Source organism: Mirounga leonina, unplaced genomic scaffold (assembly GCF_011800145.1).
Source record: "Mirounga leonina isolate KUSES-001 unplaced genomic scaffold, KU_Mleo_1.0 Mir_150, whole genome shotgun sequence".
Classification (NCBI taxonomy): Eukaryota; Metazoa; Chordata; class Mammalia; order Carnivora; family Phocidae; genus Mirounga; species Mirounga leonina.
The window spans coordinates 27,506,469-27,522,369 of NW_023270374.1; the positions used below are offsets into that span (position 1 = coordinate 27,506,469).

At 48.0% G+C, this 15,901-nt stretch overlaps 1 protein-coding gene across 1 annotated transcript in view; it reads left to right on the forward strand.

Annotated features, from left to right (window-relative positions):
- Positions 1-15,901, forward strand: part of CNBD2 (cyclic nucleotide binding domain containing 2) — a 60,830-nt gene that overhangs the window by 15,631 nt on the left and 29,298 nt on the right. The window contains exons 3-7 of the mRNA XM_035006236.1: positions 2,471-2,608; positions 4,992-5,045; positions 9,254-9,417; positions 13,439-13,595; positions 14,072-14,223. Coding sequence (XP_034862127.1) covers positions 2,471-2,608; positions 4,992-5,045; positions 9,254-9,417; positions 13,439-13,595; positions 14,072-14,223 — 665 coding nt within the window. The remainder of the gene's footprint in view (positions 1-2,470; positions 2,609-4,991; positions 5,046-9,253; positions 9,418-13,438; positions 13,596-14,071; positions 14,224-15,901) is intronic.

The window sequence follows — 15,901 nt, forward strand, 5'->3', positions numbered from 1 at the left end:
CTCGATGCGGGGCTCGATCCCAGGACCCTGGGATCATGACCTGAGCCGAAGGCAGACACTTGACAACTGAGCCACCCAGGTGCCCCTATGTAACACATTTTTAAAAATGGTGTCCTTTTTCAACCTTTTTTCCACTCAAAATTGTGTGAGCTTTACCCACACTGACATACACAGCTCTAGGGCTATGTTCAGTCCTGGGACTATACAGTAATGCCTTGATACATTTCCCTACTGATGGACACTTCAGTTGTTTTCAGCTTTTCCCATGGGTAATGTCTTCCAGTTCCCGAATCCGATTAAGTGTAAAATGGTATCTTGTTGTCGCTTTAATTTGCATTTCCGTTATCTCTAGTGATGTTCAGAATCTTTTCATTATTTATAGGTGATTTGGGTTTTCCCTTTGAATTACCTGTTCATGTCCTTTGCTCATTTTTTTGGGGGGGGGGTTATTTGTATTTTTCCCTTGATTTGTAGAATTTTTAAAAATTAAAAAAATTTTTAAACAGTTTTGGATAGTGGTTTTTTGTAATAGCTATTCTTTCTAATTTTGGGTAGGAATCCTTTGTTGATTCTGTTCCTGGCAAATGTATTCTTCCAGTCTTCAGTTTGTGTTTTCATTTTATTTTTGATCTCCTGATTAACAGAAGTTAATAAAAGTTTTTAGCTTTTGCATTTGTTTCATTATGGAAAATTTCAAACATACAAGTTGAAATATAATGATCACTCCTTAGATCTAACAGTCAGCATTTTGCCACATTGGCTTTACGTATTTGTGTGTGTGCTTGTTGAATCATGTGAGAGTAAGTTGCATTTTTTTTTTTCAAAGATTTTACTTATTTGAGAGAGAGAGAGCATGAGAGCACAAGCCAGGGAGAGGGCAGGCTCCCTGCCGAGGACTCAATCCCAAGACCCTGGGATTATGACCTGAGCCTCAGACGCTTAACCCATTGAGCCACCCAGCCGCCCCTAAGTTGCATTTTTTATGACACTTCTTAAAAATAAGGATATGATTTGGTGCCTGGCTGGCTCAGTCGTTAAGCATCTGCCTTCAGCTCAGGTCATGAACCCAGGGTCCTGGGATCGAGTCCCACATCAGGCTCCCTGCTCGGCAGGAAGCCTGCTTCTCCCTCTCCCACTCCCCCTGCTTGTGTTCCTGCTCTCGCTATATCTCTCTCTGTCAAATAAATAAAATCTTTAAAAAAAAAAATAAGGACATGATTACAACATCACTATAAGATTAAGAAAATTAACACTAATATCCCTGATATCATCTAATCTCCAGGCATATTCAACTTCCTTATTTGTCCCTAAATAATGGCTTTTACAGCTTGTTATTATGAATCAGGATCCAAAGGTTCATATTTTGCATTTATTTGTATGTCTCTTAAGAAACTGGGTTAGTTGGGGGCGTCTGGGTGGCTCAGTCATTAAGCATCTGCCTTTGGCTCAGGTTATGATCCCGGGGTCCTGGGATTGAGCCCCACATCTGGCTCCCTGCTCGGAGGGAAGCCTACTTCTCTCTCTCCCACTCCCCCTGCTTGTGTTCCCTCTCTCTCAAATAAATAAATAAATAACTAAAAAAAAGAAAGAAAGAAACTGGGTTAGTTGACTTGTAGATAGTTTCACATTCTGGATTTGTCTCTTTGGTGTTGAACTTGTTTCCCTATTCCCTGTATTTACTTGACTGGCAGAGGGTGACTGCCCTTACTGCCAAATTCATACTGGGATAAAGAGTCTGATTTGTTCTCAGTTCCAATTCCAAATCCCAGGTCAAAGTTTGCCTGGGATCAGATGGCCCAGCTTGGACGAGTGGTTATATTAGTTTCCTATTGCTGCTGTAACATATCATACAATTTCGTGGCTTAAGACAAATGATATTATCTTATGTAGGCTAGAAGTCTGGCTCGGGTCTCCCTGGGCTAAAATCCAGGTGTCAGCAGGACCGCATTCCTTTCTTGAGGGTCTAGGGAAGAATCCCATTTCCTGGACTTCTCTAGCTTCTAGAGACCACTCACATCCCTTGGCTCATGGCCCCTGTCCTCTGTCTTCAAAGGCAGCAATGTTGCCTCTGCTTGGCTGTTCTTCTGTCAGATCCATCTGATTCCAAAATCCAGGCTCTTTGCATCACCTCTTGCTGCCTGCTGTCGCTTGGTGCTGTTTTCTGGACCGAAGTGAAGGACTTGGTATTTAACTAGAGCTGTGCTGGAGAATGTTTTAACAACCGGCTCCTGGTGAGGGAGGTTTGTAGTAGTTGCCAGTTTCTGCGGCATAAATACTCCCAGCTGTGGCCATTTTCAGGCTACCAACACGATTTCAACAGGCCTGAAGACTTCCTGAAAATGTAACCATGTTTCCAGCACAGACCCTGCATTTAATCCTATCCCATTTCACCTTGTTGGCGCCATCCAGCCTGCTGGTGGCTGTCAGAAACAGATGGTTTCTACTGATCTAATTTGTTTTGTTTCCACAGGGGCTGTACCAGCTCACCATGGATATCATTGTGATGATCCGAGTGTGTAAAATGTTCCGCCAGGGCCTCAGGGGATTCCGGGAATATCAGATCATCGAGACTGCTCACAGAAAGCACCCTATCTTTTCCTTCTGGGATGTAAGCAGCTGGCCTTAGCAGGATTGTGAGGGTTTAAAGGGGGTCCGATAAATAGCACCTCACTTCCCAGGCCATATTCTGAACCAACAGAGAGAAGACAAAGGGTAAAGCAGATGGGAGACCCAGCTGTCACTTTTGTTAATGATGAGACTTTTATTGGAGGATGACTAAGACTAAGACTAAACCCCAGAATTAGATAGCCTTACATGTCCGGTCATGGGCAGTGCTGGACCAAGGCAGGCCTCCACTGCGGGAGCAGGGTCTCCTGCCCTAAACTCAGCAGAGGAGGGCAGAGCAGAATGTGGGCTCAGAGAGATGGAGAAGGAATGATCTCATCCAGTTTTTCCTTCCAAATTCACCAAGGAGTTTAAGTCGCTCCTTCTCAATATGGAAGGAGAGGAGCTAGTAGTGTTCTACCAGTACAACTCCCTCCATGTGGAAAGAAACACCAGGAGTAGGGAAGAAACCATCTCCATTCCAACAGGGATCAAAAGGGCCAGAGAAATCCAGAAGTCTCATTAGAATCAGGGTTTTCTGAATGCCCACCAGTGTTCATCTCTACCTTCTTTTCTATCCCCTCCACTTAAACAAAGGAACACATGCAGGGCCCTGCTCACTCCTGAGACCATGCTTTCTAGATTTTCTAGAAGGTCCCCATTTCAAATATTTTGTCCTAGTGGTAGATCATGTACCCTTTTTAGCTCAGAAAAGTTGATCACCATTCTGTTAACCTGTTCTGGATCCACAAAGGCATCTTCATTACTATTCAGGGCCCCGATGTTTCTCCCAATCTCTGGACAAACCCTGCCCATTTTCCTGTTGTGCCCAGAGTGACTAGATTCAGTCCTGCCTCCCAACTGCACAGGGTTCACTCCAAGAAATTGCCCCAAATGATTTCTGAAGGAGAGGGGTATGGGCAGTGCTGATGGGGAAAGAAAGGCCATCTTAGATCAGTCTCTAAGGGGCCAGCAGGTGTAACTGTGTGTGTGTCTCACTGAGTTTAAGATGTAGCAGGGAGTAGGGGCCTGTGGGTCTGCAGAAAAGAAGAGCATGTCCCACCTGAAGACATTCAAATTCATATATTTTAAAGACATTATGCTGGCCAAACCAAATGAATCTACAGCCAGATTCTGCCCTGTGGATGGACCATGAGTTGGGAAGGGATGGAGTGGAAGAATAAGAGACTGAGGTTCGCTGTCAGGAAGGACATTCTGACTCAGAGTATCATCATGCAGTGGTAAAGCAATGGGCCCTGGGATCCAGGAGTCTTTGGTTACCGGAAGACATGGGCCGGTGCCTGGGCACTTGGAAGCTGAAGACCAAAATCAGCCTTGTCATCAGGGGAGTGTGAAGCTAAAACTTAATGACATTGCCTGGGCAGAGTGGACTTGAGCAGAGCAGAAGTCTCTTAATGGCAGCCTGAGGGGGTCCTAGGGCCACTGGGCAGAGAGCGAGGGGGCTGGAGAGTGGGGTCAGGTAAAGAGAGCCGTGGACCAGTTTTCATTAGAGCTTGTCAATCTGGATCTTTCCGAGCACCACTGCTTTCTTTCACTGGCCTTCTTGAGAAGCACCACACAGGTACACAAGCTATAAATGGGGCTCTGGGGTGGGAAGGACCCCATACCTAGAGAGATGGGGGCGTGTGTCTTGGTTTGGCCCAGGTGGTGGTCAGGGCCTTGTTTGTCCCTTTCATTCCCCCTTCCTTCTCCCACATATCTTCCCCCTCTCTCTGTCTCTTCCCCTACTCTTTCCACATAGGAAACTTTGGGGCCCTGAATAGTAATGAAGATGCCTTTGGGGATCCACATAGGAGATAGAGTTGGATTAGTTCATTCCTAAGACCTCTTACACTTCTTTATTCTGGCCATACTCTAGGAGAGGACTGATTACTCAGTGTGTGATCCTTGTGTAGGTTCCTTCACTTGCCTCGAGTCCAAAAGGGGGCTCCGTAATACCTGCTTTGTCCTGAGGATGAAATGGAGTAGGGAAGATGAGCATGCCTGGCTCCTGATAGGCACTTAACGAAGGCTGGCTTCATTGATGCCTCCATTTTGTCCCTTTCTGTCTCTCTCCACTTGCCCATTTGTTTGCTTCTTTCCCCTCTTCCTTTTCTCTCTCCATCCTTCCTATCTTTACCCTCACCCCTCCACATCTCTCTCTGTTTCAACAATGACACGTTGTTAATGCTGTGCCGGAGGCTGGGGCTGAGTCGGGGCTTTTGAGCAGAGGTCTACATGAGAGGGCCACCTGGTAGAAGGGTTCCTGTGGCTTCCTGCCTACCACAGGGATGGGGACAGGAAGGTTTCAGTGCAAAATTCTAGGAGTAGTCTTGCTGATTCTCTTTCTTCTCCCCCATTCCTTTTTACCCCTGCCACCCCCCCAGAAAAGGAAACAAGGCCGAATCACATTTGATACTATGGACTTCGTTGCAGAGGAGGTATGCATAACTCTGACCTTGTTGCTGGGAATTTTCTTCTGCATCATGGCCTGGAAGAGGCACTGGGCTGGATATCAGGACAGCTGGGTCCAGTCCGGGTTCTGGCACCAAGCCATTGTATCATTCTGAGCTAGCCACTTAGCTTCTTCATTTATGAAATAGCTGATTTCAGTGATCCCAAGATTCCAGTCCTGACATTCTGAGGCTGTGAGCCTCCCTGAACCCACTGTCGCCTTAGAGCTGGACAGAACCAGCAGGGAGAGCTCCTGTACTTGGACCCATAGACAAGGAGCAAAAGGCAAAGTAGAGGCTGTGAGAGCTCTAGACACAGGAGAAATAATCAGGGTGGTGGGAAAAGCCCGGGGTTATGTGTGAATTCTGGCTCTGCCTGAGCCCTCTGAGAGACATTGGGCACACCAACCCCCCCGCCCCCCACCGCCCTGTGGCTGCCAGACGGCCATTCTGGCGAAGGAATGCTTCATATCTTTGGACTGTGTGACTTGTTCTCTAAATTTCAAGAATTGTTGTTATTTTCCCGGCTTCTTCCCACCAAATCTTGGATACTAAATTAAAATTTAATTTAAAAAATTTTTAAAAAAGATTTTATTTATTTTTTCGAGAGAGTGAGAGAGACAGCCAGCACAAGCTGGGGCAGAGAGAGAAGCAGACTCTCCACTGAGCAGGGAGCCCGATGTGGGACTTGATTCTAGGACCCTGGGATCATGACCTGAGCCAAAGGCAGACGCTTAACTGACTGAGCCAGCCAGGTGCCCCAAATTTTAATTTAAATTTTAAAGGCGCCTACCTATTTATAGGAAAGATTTGAAGGTCTTACCAGCTCTCGGCTTAGATCTGTGTCTGCTTGTGGAGATTCTAGGTGGTGTAACTGCCCTTAAGTAGTAGTTAAGGTGGGGAAAGTTACCTGGGAAGTTAAATAACAGAGTCAGTTCCGTAGGAATCCAGAGAAGGGAGTCTCTAGGGGTTGGGGGGTGGTGAGAGAGATTTCCTAAAAGAATTAGGACCTCTAGTGGGCCCAGAGAATCAGTTTTGTTCATAGAAACCAGAGTCATCTGTGTTTTGTCCTAAATGGACCCTGTGATAGAAATCCCAATGGGTTATTGATAACAAGAGAGGGTTAAGTAGGAAAAAGATTGGATTCAGACCTTAAAAATGACCAACACAGGGCACCTATGGCTCAATAGGTTGAACATCTGACTTGAACTCAGTTCGGGCCTTCATCTCAGGGTCATGAGTTCAAGCTCCACTTTGGGCTCCACGCTGGGCATGGAGCCTACTTAATTAAAAAAAAAAAAAAAAAAAAAAGTCAATGCTTCCATAGTCCGGGCTGGGAGCCAGGCCCATTGTAAGCCCTTTATATGTATTAGCTCTGCTATTTATACATTCAGGTTCTGCTGCTCTCAGATAGGGAAACTGAGGCTCAGGGAGAAGTGACTTGTCCCAGGACACACAGGTAGGAAGGTACCTGGTACCAGAGCCTATGCATTATTTTGTTTTATTTTTTTTAAGGTTTTATTTATCTATTTGAGAGAGAGAGAGTGAGAGAGAGCATGAACAGGGGGGAGGGGCAGAGGGAGAAGCAGACTCCCTGCTGGGCAGGGAGCCTGACTTGGGGCTCGATTCCAGGACCCCAGGATCATGACCTGAGCTGAAGACAGATGCTTAACCAACTGAGCCACCCAGGCGCCCAGAGTGTGTGCATTATTAATCACTGAGCAATACTGCCCTTCTGAGTGAACATGCAAGGCTTCAGATCTGTTGTCCAGAATTTCTCATCATGTCCCACTTTGTTTTGCTTCTGTGACAACTACTGTTATGTAAAATTAGTCAGCATTCATTCATTCTTTCCATAAATTTTTATTTTGTTGAGTGCCCATTACATGTGAGGTTATTCTAGAGTGGGGTAAATAAGATAGATGAAGCCACTATTGTGTTTATATTGGGGCTTATATTCTAGAACACCTTTGTCCAATGAACTTTCTGAGGTAATGGAAATGTTCAGTTGTCTGTGTTGTCCATAGTAGCCAACAGACACATGTTGCACTTGTGGCTAGTGTGACTGAAGAACTTTTTTTCCTTTTTTTTTTTTTAAAGATTTTATTTATTTATTTGACAGACACAGCAAGAGAGAGAACACAAGCAGGGGGAGTGGGAGAGGGAGAAGCAGGCTTCCAGAGCAGAAAGCCCGATGCGGGGCTCGATCCCAGGACTCTGGGATCAAGACCTGAGCCCAAGGCAGACACTTAATGACTGAGCCACCCAGGCGCCCCAGGAACTTATTTATTTATTTTTTTTTTAGAGAGAGAACACAAGCTGGGTGAATGGCAGGCAGAGGGAGAGGGAGAAGCAGGCTCCCCGCAGAGCAGGGAGCCCAATGCGGGGCTTGATCCCAGGACCCTGAGATCACGACCTGAGCCGAAGGCAGACGCTTAACCAAATGAGCCACCCAGGTGCCCTGGAACTTATTTTTTATCAAATTTAATTTAAATTTCAATAGCCACATGTGGCTAATGGCTGCCATATTGGAAATGCATTTCTAGAGTGACTGAGAGAGAGGTGTGTGTGTGTGTGTGTGTAGGCTGGGGAAATGATAGATAATATACACATTAACAAAAAAGAGGGGCACCTGGGTGGCTCAGTCAGTTAAGCATCTGTCTTCAGCTCAGGTCATGATCTCAGGGTCCTGGGAGGGAGTCCCATGTGGAGCTCCCTGCTCAGCGGGGAGTCTGCTTCTCACTCTCCAACTGCCCTACCCCCCGACTCACTCATATGTGTGTGTGTGTGTGTGTGCTCTCTCTCTCTCTCTCTCAAATAAGTAAAATCTTTTTTTTTTTAAGATTTTATTTATTTATTTGACAGAGAGAGACACAGCGAGAGAGGGAACTCAAGCAGGGGGAGTGGGAGAGAGAGAAGCAGGCTTCCCGAGGAGCGGGGAGCCCGATGTGGAGTTTGATCCCAGGACCCTGGGATCGTGATCTGAGCTGAAGGCAGACACTTAATGACTGAGCCATCCAGGCGCCCTAAATAAGTAAAATATTTTTTTTAAATTTATTTGACAGAGAGAGACACAGAGAGAGAGGGAACACAAGCAGGGGGAGTGGGAGAGGGAGAAGCAGGCTTCCCGCTGAGCAGAGAGCCTGATGTGGGGCTCGATCCCAGGACCCTGGGATCATGACCTGAGCCAAAGGCAGACGCTTAACAACTGAGCCACCCAGGTGCCCCTAAATAAGTAAAATCTTAAAAAAAAAAAATAGAATAAGGTCTTTTCAGAAAGTATGAATTGCTTTAGGAAAAATGATTCAGAGACTACAGACTGCTGGGAAGGGGGCCTACTATTTTGGGTCAAATGATCCAGTAGGGACTCCCTGAGAATGTGGGAACATAGGAGCTTAGAACTGAATGAAGAGGAGGAAGCAGCCATATCCATGTGAAAATGCAGGGGAAGAACATTCCAGGCAGAGGAAACAGCCCAAGCGAAGACTGCAGGACAGAAGTGAGCTTGGCACCTGCAAGAGATGGGTAGAAGGTTAGAGACTAGAGAATGAAGGAGAGAGGCAGGAGGTAGGGTCGTGTAGGGTAGGGAGGAAAGGAGTCAGACCATGTGGGGCCCCTAGGCTGGGGTACAGAGTTAAGATTTTATCCTAAGTGAGATGGGCAGCCAGTAAGGGTGTTAACAACTCAAGTACCATTTTCCCAGCAGGTGGGAGTGGTGGCTGAATGGATGGATCTGTCTGCCCACTTGTGCATGAGTCCTGGTTCACCAGGACCTGGTTTCTGTAGGTTCTCTTTATTTCTTAGTGTCCTGTAGCGTGCCAAGATATAGGCTGAGGCAAGGGAGGTCTCCCCTGACTGCAGTGAACATATGCTGAAGGGCCCCTGGAGCCCAGGGAGCCCCCTATTGACTCGGGGTGGTCAGTGAACGGCAAAGGCAGTATGGTCAGGAGTTGGGGATGAGGGTCTTGGCACGTAGCAGATCTAGGTTATCATCCTGCCAGAGTGTCTTCATCTGTCAAACGGGAATCATAATTATGCCGCACTTCTCAGGCTGGGCAAAGATGCAGTGAGATGGTGCGCATCCTAATGCCAGGTGTGCAGTAAGTGCTCAGTACATGTCAGCCACTATTGTACGGGGAGTGGCCCCTGGGGGAAACTGCTGGGTCTTGTGTGTCACTTTGGTCCTCTCTCCCCAGGGTCACTTTCCTCCAAAAGCCATGCACATCGCACAGAAGCTGCCTTCCTGGAGGACAGAGCCCGAGATCCAGGCCCTCCGTAACCTCCTGCAGGTCCTGGACAGCTACCGCAACTACTCAGAGCCCCTGCAGCTGCTCCTGGCCAGAGTCATGCGCTTTGAACGGTCAGTGAGGGGCACACCCCGTGGCACCTGAGCTGGGACGGGCTGGGCAGGAAGAGCCTGCCTGACGAGGCTGTGGCAGGTCTGCTGGTGTCTCCGTGGCGCATCAGCCGTGAAAAGCTATCTGTCTGTTCACTCGAGTGCTCCTTGTTATGCTTGTAGAACACTTGATGTCCTTCATTTCTTGCTAGTCTCCCCAGGATTTAGGAGCCACTGGATCTGGAAAGGCTCTGATAGGAGCCTCAGAAAGGATCTGGTCCAATTCCCTCCTTTTTCAGATGAGGAAGCAGAGGCTCAGAGGGTACGAATGACTCATACTCTGTCACCCAAGTAATGGGGGGTAGAGCTGAGACTCACATCCAAGCCTGAAAAGCCACAGTGGGTCACAGGTGATTGTACTATGTCCAGATAGGAATTAGAGCAAGGGTCTGTGAACTTGGATAAGAAAAAATTAACATCTGTTTTCGTTAACTCTAACTAAAATTTATCATTTCCTTTAATTGCAGATGTAGGTAATGAACCAGTATTAGCTATTCCTGTGACTTTTTCACCAAAGGAAATCACCAAGATTACATATTCATGTTGTTGCACATTTTTCAAAAAATAATTTATATTCATCACAGCTTTGAAATTATGGTAGTAATTAGATCTGCTGCTAGATCTTGTTATTCAGTGCCTTAATAAAGATGTACATATATTGCTATACCACAATTGGGTGTTTTTTTTCTAAAGACTTATTTATTGGGGGTGCCTGGGTGGCTCAGTTGGTTGGGTGACTGCCTTCGGCTCAGGTCATGATCCTGGAGTCCCGGGGTCGAGTCCCACATCGGGCTCCCTGCTCGGCGGGAGGTCTGCTTCTCCCTCTGACCCTACCCCCATCATGCTCTCTCTCTCTCTCAAATAAATAAATAAAATCTTAAAAAAAAAAAAGACTTATTTATTGGGGCACCTGGGTAGCTCAGATGGTTAAGCATCTGCCTTCGGCTCAGGTCATGATCCCAGGGTCTGGGATCGAGCCCCGCATTGGGCTCCCTGCTCAGTGGGGAGCCTGTTTCTCCCTCTCCTTCTGCTGCTCCCCCTGCTTGTGCTCTCTCTCTGTATCTCTCTGTCTCAAATGAATAAATAAAATCTTAAAAAAAAATAAAGACATTTATTTATTTTACAGAGAGAGAGTGTGTGAGCATGAGGGGGCATGGGGGGAAGGGGCAGAGGGAGAGAATCTGAAGTAGATTCCCCGCTGAGCACAGAGCTCGGTCAGTTAAGATTCTGACTCCTGATTTTGGCTCAGGTCATGATCTCAGAGTCAGACTCTTAACTGACTGAGCCACCCAGGTGCCCTCACAGTTTGGGTTTTAAAAGGCAATTATTAGCTGTTTCTGCTGTATTTTATTTTATATATATACTTATTTATTGAAAAAACATTTTTTAAAGGATTTTTATTTATTTATTTGAGAGAGAGAATATGAGCAGGGGGGAGGAGCAGAGGGAGTGGGAGAAGCAGACTCCCCGCTGAGTGGGGAGCCCCATGCAGGGCTTGATCCCAGGACCCTGAGATCATGACCTGAGCAGAAAGAAGATGCTTGACTGATTGAGCCACCCAAGCACCCCTATTTTATATATTTAAAACATTATTCTGTGAAGGCTTCACTAGATTGTCAAAGGGTCCATGACACAAAAAGCACCATATAAATACCTTGTACTAGAGAAGTCTAAGATGTGTGTGTGGAAATATTGCCATTTCTTGGACATTTCGGTGGCTTAAGAAAGGCAGCCTAGCAGAATATTTGAGGTAAGGCCTATCTTGAAAATCTAGGCTGTAAGGACACTATTGGTCTGTGCCCCCTCAAGGAGGTCCCAGGTCCCATAATCACAACTAGCTATAGATTAAGGCCCGTTATGACCTGTGCAGGATCTGTTTAAAGGCAGTAAGCCCAAGAGAGGAGGGAACCCTCCAGCTGGCTTGGCCAAAGGAGATTTACAGAAGAGGTGGCATTGGAGTGCGTATATATGACAAGTGGAAGTGTAGACAAGAACATTCCAGGTAGAGGGAACTATCTGCTTTGTGTCTAGCCCAGTAAAGAAGAGCAAGTCACCGCCGTCTTAAAGTAAGATTCCATAGCAGGCAGGATGGTGTCAAGCAAAGAAAAAGAATCACTGGGATAGAAGCTCTGGAATGTGATGCTGCATCTGCCACTCTGAGGTGTGACCTCAGGCAAGCCACTTAACCTTGCTGGGCCTCAGTATCCTCATTACATGGATGAGGATACTGATACAGGTTTTATGGGTTTGTGTGAAGATGAAGGGGTGGTGATTGTTAAAGCCCTCTTCAGCTAGTTGATTATTTCTAGGACTGGAAATGAGCAGATTACACAGGATTCTTTCAGTCGCAAGGGACAGAAAATCTAGCTGTAGGGAATGCAAGAGTGGCCCAAGTATCTGAAAAGTCCTGGGATAGTTTTCCAGCTTCCGGCTCAGCTGGATTCAGGGGACTCAGTGTCCCCAGGAACCCAGTATCTGTCTGTCTCTCTCCACCTCCTCACACTCCATTCTCATAAACCACCTTCTCCGCCAGACTCTCTCTCTCATGGCAGCAAGAGGACGGATTGTCTGAGAGTCAAGAAAAGGTGTTTCCTCCAAAGTAAAGTCAGGGTGCAGCTGGTGGGAAAGGTGACCCGACGCTTGACAACAAAAGCCACAGATGTCTGCTACAGGAGATTTGGGGTCTAGTGCAGACTCAGATGTGACTCACTGTGTGCCTTCAGCAAGCCTGGGGCTCCTTAGCTCCCACTTCGCTCATCTCAGCCATGTGGATTCAGCTAGATGGTTCCTGAGGGTCTTTCCAGCTCCAGCTCCAGGAGTCTGGACTTGGATGAGCCCTAGCTATGCTCCCCAAAGTCTCATTTCCCAGTTGAATGTGCCTGTCTTCTCCCATCTAGTCATTGTCATCTGGGCCATCTCCTCTTTCCAGACTTTTGTGTTTCCCATTACCTTCTGTGTAAAATCCAAAGTTAGCCCAGTGTTTGAAGTGTCTTGTGATTGGACCTAGCCAAATTTCTCTCCCACTACCCCACTGACCTCCCTGTCTTCCATTTTCCTTTCTAATGGAGCTTACTGCTATTCCTTTGAAGGCACCATCCTTCCAGGCACCTCTGCCTTTGGACTTGGTGGTCCCTCTGCCTGGAACACTCTTCCATCTCTCTGTCTACTTGGAAGACTCCAGACACTATGCTGGAGCCTGCTCTGCCTTTCCTAAGCTGGTTAAGTGCCCTTTCTCCATGCTTCTGAATTCACCTGTGCTTCCCTCTCTTAAAGCATTTTTAAACCTTATTTAGTCCCTGTACTTGACCATAATTTTCAGGACAAAATCTGTCCTTTCTTGCTCTGCCTGATAGACACCGTTGGTATTTATTTAACTTATTGAATGAAGGAAGGAAACAAATGAATATTGAAAGAAGTGAAATTTGAACTTACATTTGAAGTGCAGAAATCTTCCTCCCTTGGAGCTTAAGAACTAACTCCCAGTTTGCTCTGGACCTGGGCACCTCTACCCTAACGGTTCCCAATTATGTAGCGAGCTCTCGGGGATTAGAAGACCATTTATCTATTTTTTTTTCTAGGCAAGTTCATCTGTATTTTACAGACAAGAGACCCTGAGGGTCAGAGAGAGAATATGAGTGCCCACTGCCATGCGGCTCGCGGCAGAATCAGGACTGGGATCCTGGTCTCCGTCATTTAGCTACTGAGCCATTACTTCCAGGATTTGGTCATTCATTTACTCAGCTGCTGTTCACTGAGCATGTTCTGTGTGCCGACGCAGACCGACGAAGGCTCTGCTCTCAGGAAGCCTCAGTCTGATGGAGGCGGGCAACTAGGGGGATGTTAATGAAGACATCGAGCTTGATGGGGCTGGGGCTGGGCTGTTGTGAGGTCCCTTCTCGTCCCAGTCTGTGCCTTCATGCTCCAGAGCAGAGAGCACAGCAGTGCCCTGCTGCTACCAGACCTGCTGGCCTCGGTCTTTCCTCAGGTTTGGTCGCAGGCGCGTGATCATCAAGAAGGGGCAGAGGGGCAACAGCTTTTATTTCATCTACCTGGGCACTGTCGCAGTGACTGAGGATGACGATGGCAGCAGCGCCTTCCTGGACACCCACCCTGTATTGTTGCACAAGGGCGACTGTTTTGGGGTAAGCGTGGGGCAAGGTCTGCTTTGCTGGGGGCGGGGGTGGGGGCTTGACAGGGCTCTGGCCTTCTCCTGTGGGTAAGTCAATGCCCTGGGTCCTAGCACCCTTTCCTGTCACAGGCCAATTGACTGGACCAGCCCGTGTCCAAGGCTGGCTCCTCGGTCTGTGATGTTTAAGGAACGTGTTCCCTGTATAACCCCTGCAGAGATGCAGGGACCCCTCAGCGAGGCCCCTCCGGCTTCCTCTCTCTGGTCTGGTCAAGCCTGTTGCCTGTTTTTTCCACAAGCAGCATATTAAGAGGGAGGGGATGGGCCCCCAGAGATGGGGAATGAGCAGGAGCACAGGGCCAGCCGGGGAGTCTGCAGTCTGGGGAGTAGAGATTTCTGGGGGCTGATGGAAGCAGGAAAAAGGTGGGCAAGGCTGCGAGCAGAAAGCTAGAGGTAGCCTCTCACTTGCCTTTGCCCGTGTGCACCCAACAGGAATTGGGCGTTCTGACTCCATCACTAAGGAGGGCCACTGTGGTCTGTATGGAAGAAACAGAATTCCTGGTTGTCGACAGAGAAGATTTCCTTGCGAATAAGCTGGACCAGGAATTCCAAAAGGATGCTCAGCATCGATTTGAATTTTTTAGGTACCTTCCATCATCAGCCAACATCTCCCCTCTGTGTGTTTATTAGGCGCCTGACTGTCGTAAGCCCAGTGGGAAACAGTAGGTCCTGCTCTCTCTGCCTGGAATGCTCTTGAGATGGGAGACACCTCCCACCTGACTTCTTCGTCTAGCAAACTCCTACTAGACCCTCAGGTCTCAGCTCAAACATCCCTTCCTTGTGGGATGGTACTAATAGAATAGCTAACATGTACTCAGCCCTTTGTACCAAGGTTCTTAACTTCTCTCATTCAATCCCGTGACATTGTTTCTCTTGCTCTGTCTAGTTGACAGGTAAGGAAATCTAACCTCGGGGTGGTGATGTACCCAGAATGTTAAATTCAGAAGTCTCTGGGCTTCACCGCCCCACCTCACTAACCAACCCCATCACTCCAGAATAGAGAGAGTGCCCCCCCAATGCTTCTATCACACCCCATGTTTCTTTAAAGTCCCAGCCAAACTGTGATTCTTGATTACATAGTACCTTCTTTACAGTTTATTTGTCCGTCAGACAGGAAGCACTTATGGTCGTGAGGGCAGAGTGGCCCTTTCGCCATGGTACTCCCCACATCGTCATCGTGCCAGGCTCATGCAGGTGCTCATTGTATCCTTTTGAGTTACTCACCTTTAGGAAAAGAATGGAAATCGGATGAAGTATCTGCACCGGCCCTGAAAATACAGGTTGTAGGGCTGTGCAGTTCTAGAGCAATGTGGTGGCAGAGCGCTACCCTGTAGGGTGAGGGAGAGTGGAGAGAGTAGGAGCTGTGAGAGGGGACTGGGGCCTGCAAAGGGAGGACTTAGTCCTGCAGGGGGGAGCACTTCCTGTTTTCACACAGTGGAAAATTGGGGCTGAGCTGCAAGCTTAGCTTTTGGGCTTATCAACTGTGTGACCCTAGATGGGTCACCTCCCTTCTCTGAGTTGAGTCTCCTGCTCTGTAAAGTGGGGATAATGATTCATCTCTCCCAAATCATTGTAAGGATCGAATGAGATAATCCCGGGAAGTGTATGGCCCAGTGGTGTTGCCTCTGTGGTGACCCTGCTTTCCCTTCCTGTGTCTCCAGACCCTCCTCCTTTGGACATGGCACCGACCTTGTTCCCCCTTAGTGCCCTGGACGGAGCTCAGTGCCCTGTGTCACCCGAGTTCTGGGCTCCGTGATCTATGGGAGTTGAGAAAATATGAGACGATTGTTAGCAGCCCTGTGGGGCTGCATGTGAGGGAAGGCAAGCCACTGACTGGTGGCGCCTCAGCTCAGGGGAAGGGGTGGGCACTGCGGGGTGGGCCTTCAGCCATAGGGAACAAAGGCAAAAAGAGGGGAGTCCAGATGTCCCCCATTCATCAGGCACAGGCCCGAGTCTTTGAAGCTAACAGGCTGGAGGAGGCTGGAGTGAGCTGCCCAAACCAAAGGGAGGGGCAGGACAGCTGGGCTGGGGGACAGAAGAGCAGGTGAGTTGAAGTGAGGAACTCTCAGAGTTGCTTGGAATGAGACTAGCCTAGTGAGCACAGGGTTGAGGGATGGAGCCAGGAAGAAGCCCCTGGAGGGCAGAGTGGAAGTGAGAGGTGCATGGCACCAGACTGAGGAGCAGCAGAGGGGGGTGTGCTGGAGGGGGTGCCACAGGCCAGGTGAGGCAACTGGAGGTGAGTAAAATCCTCCACCTCAGGCA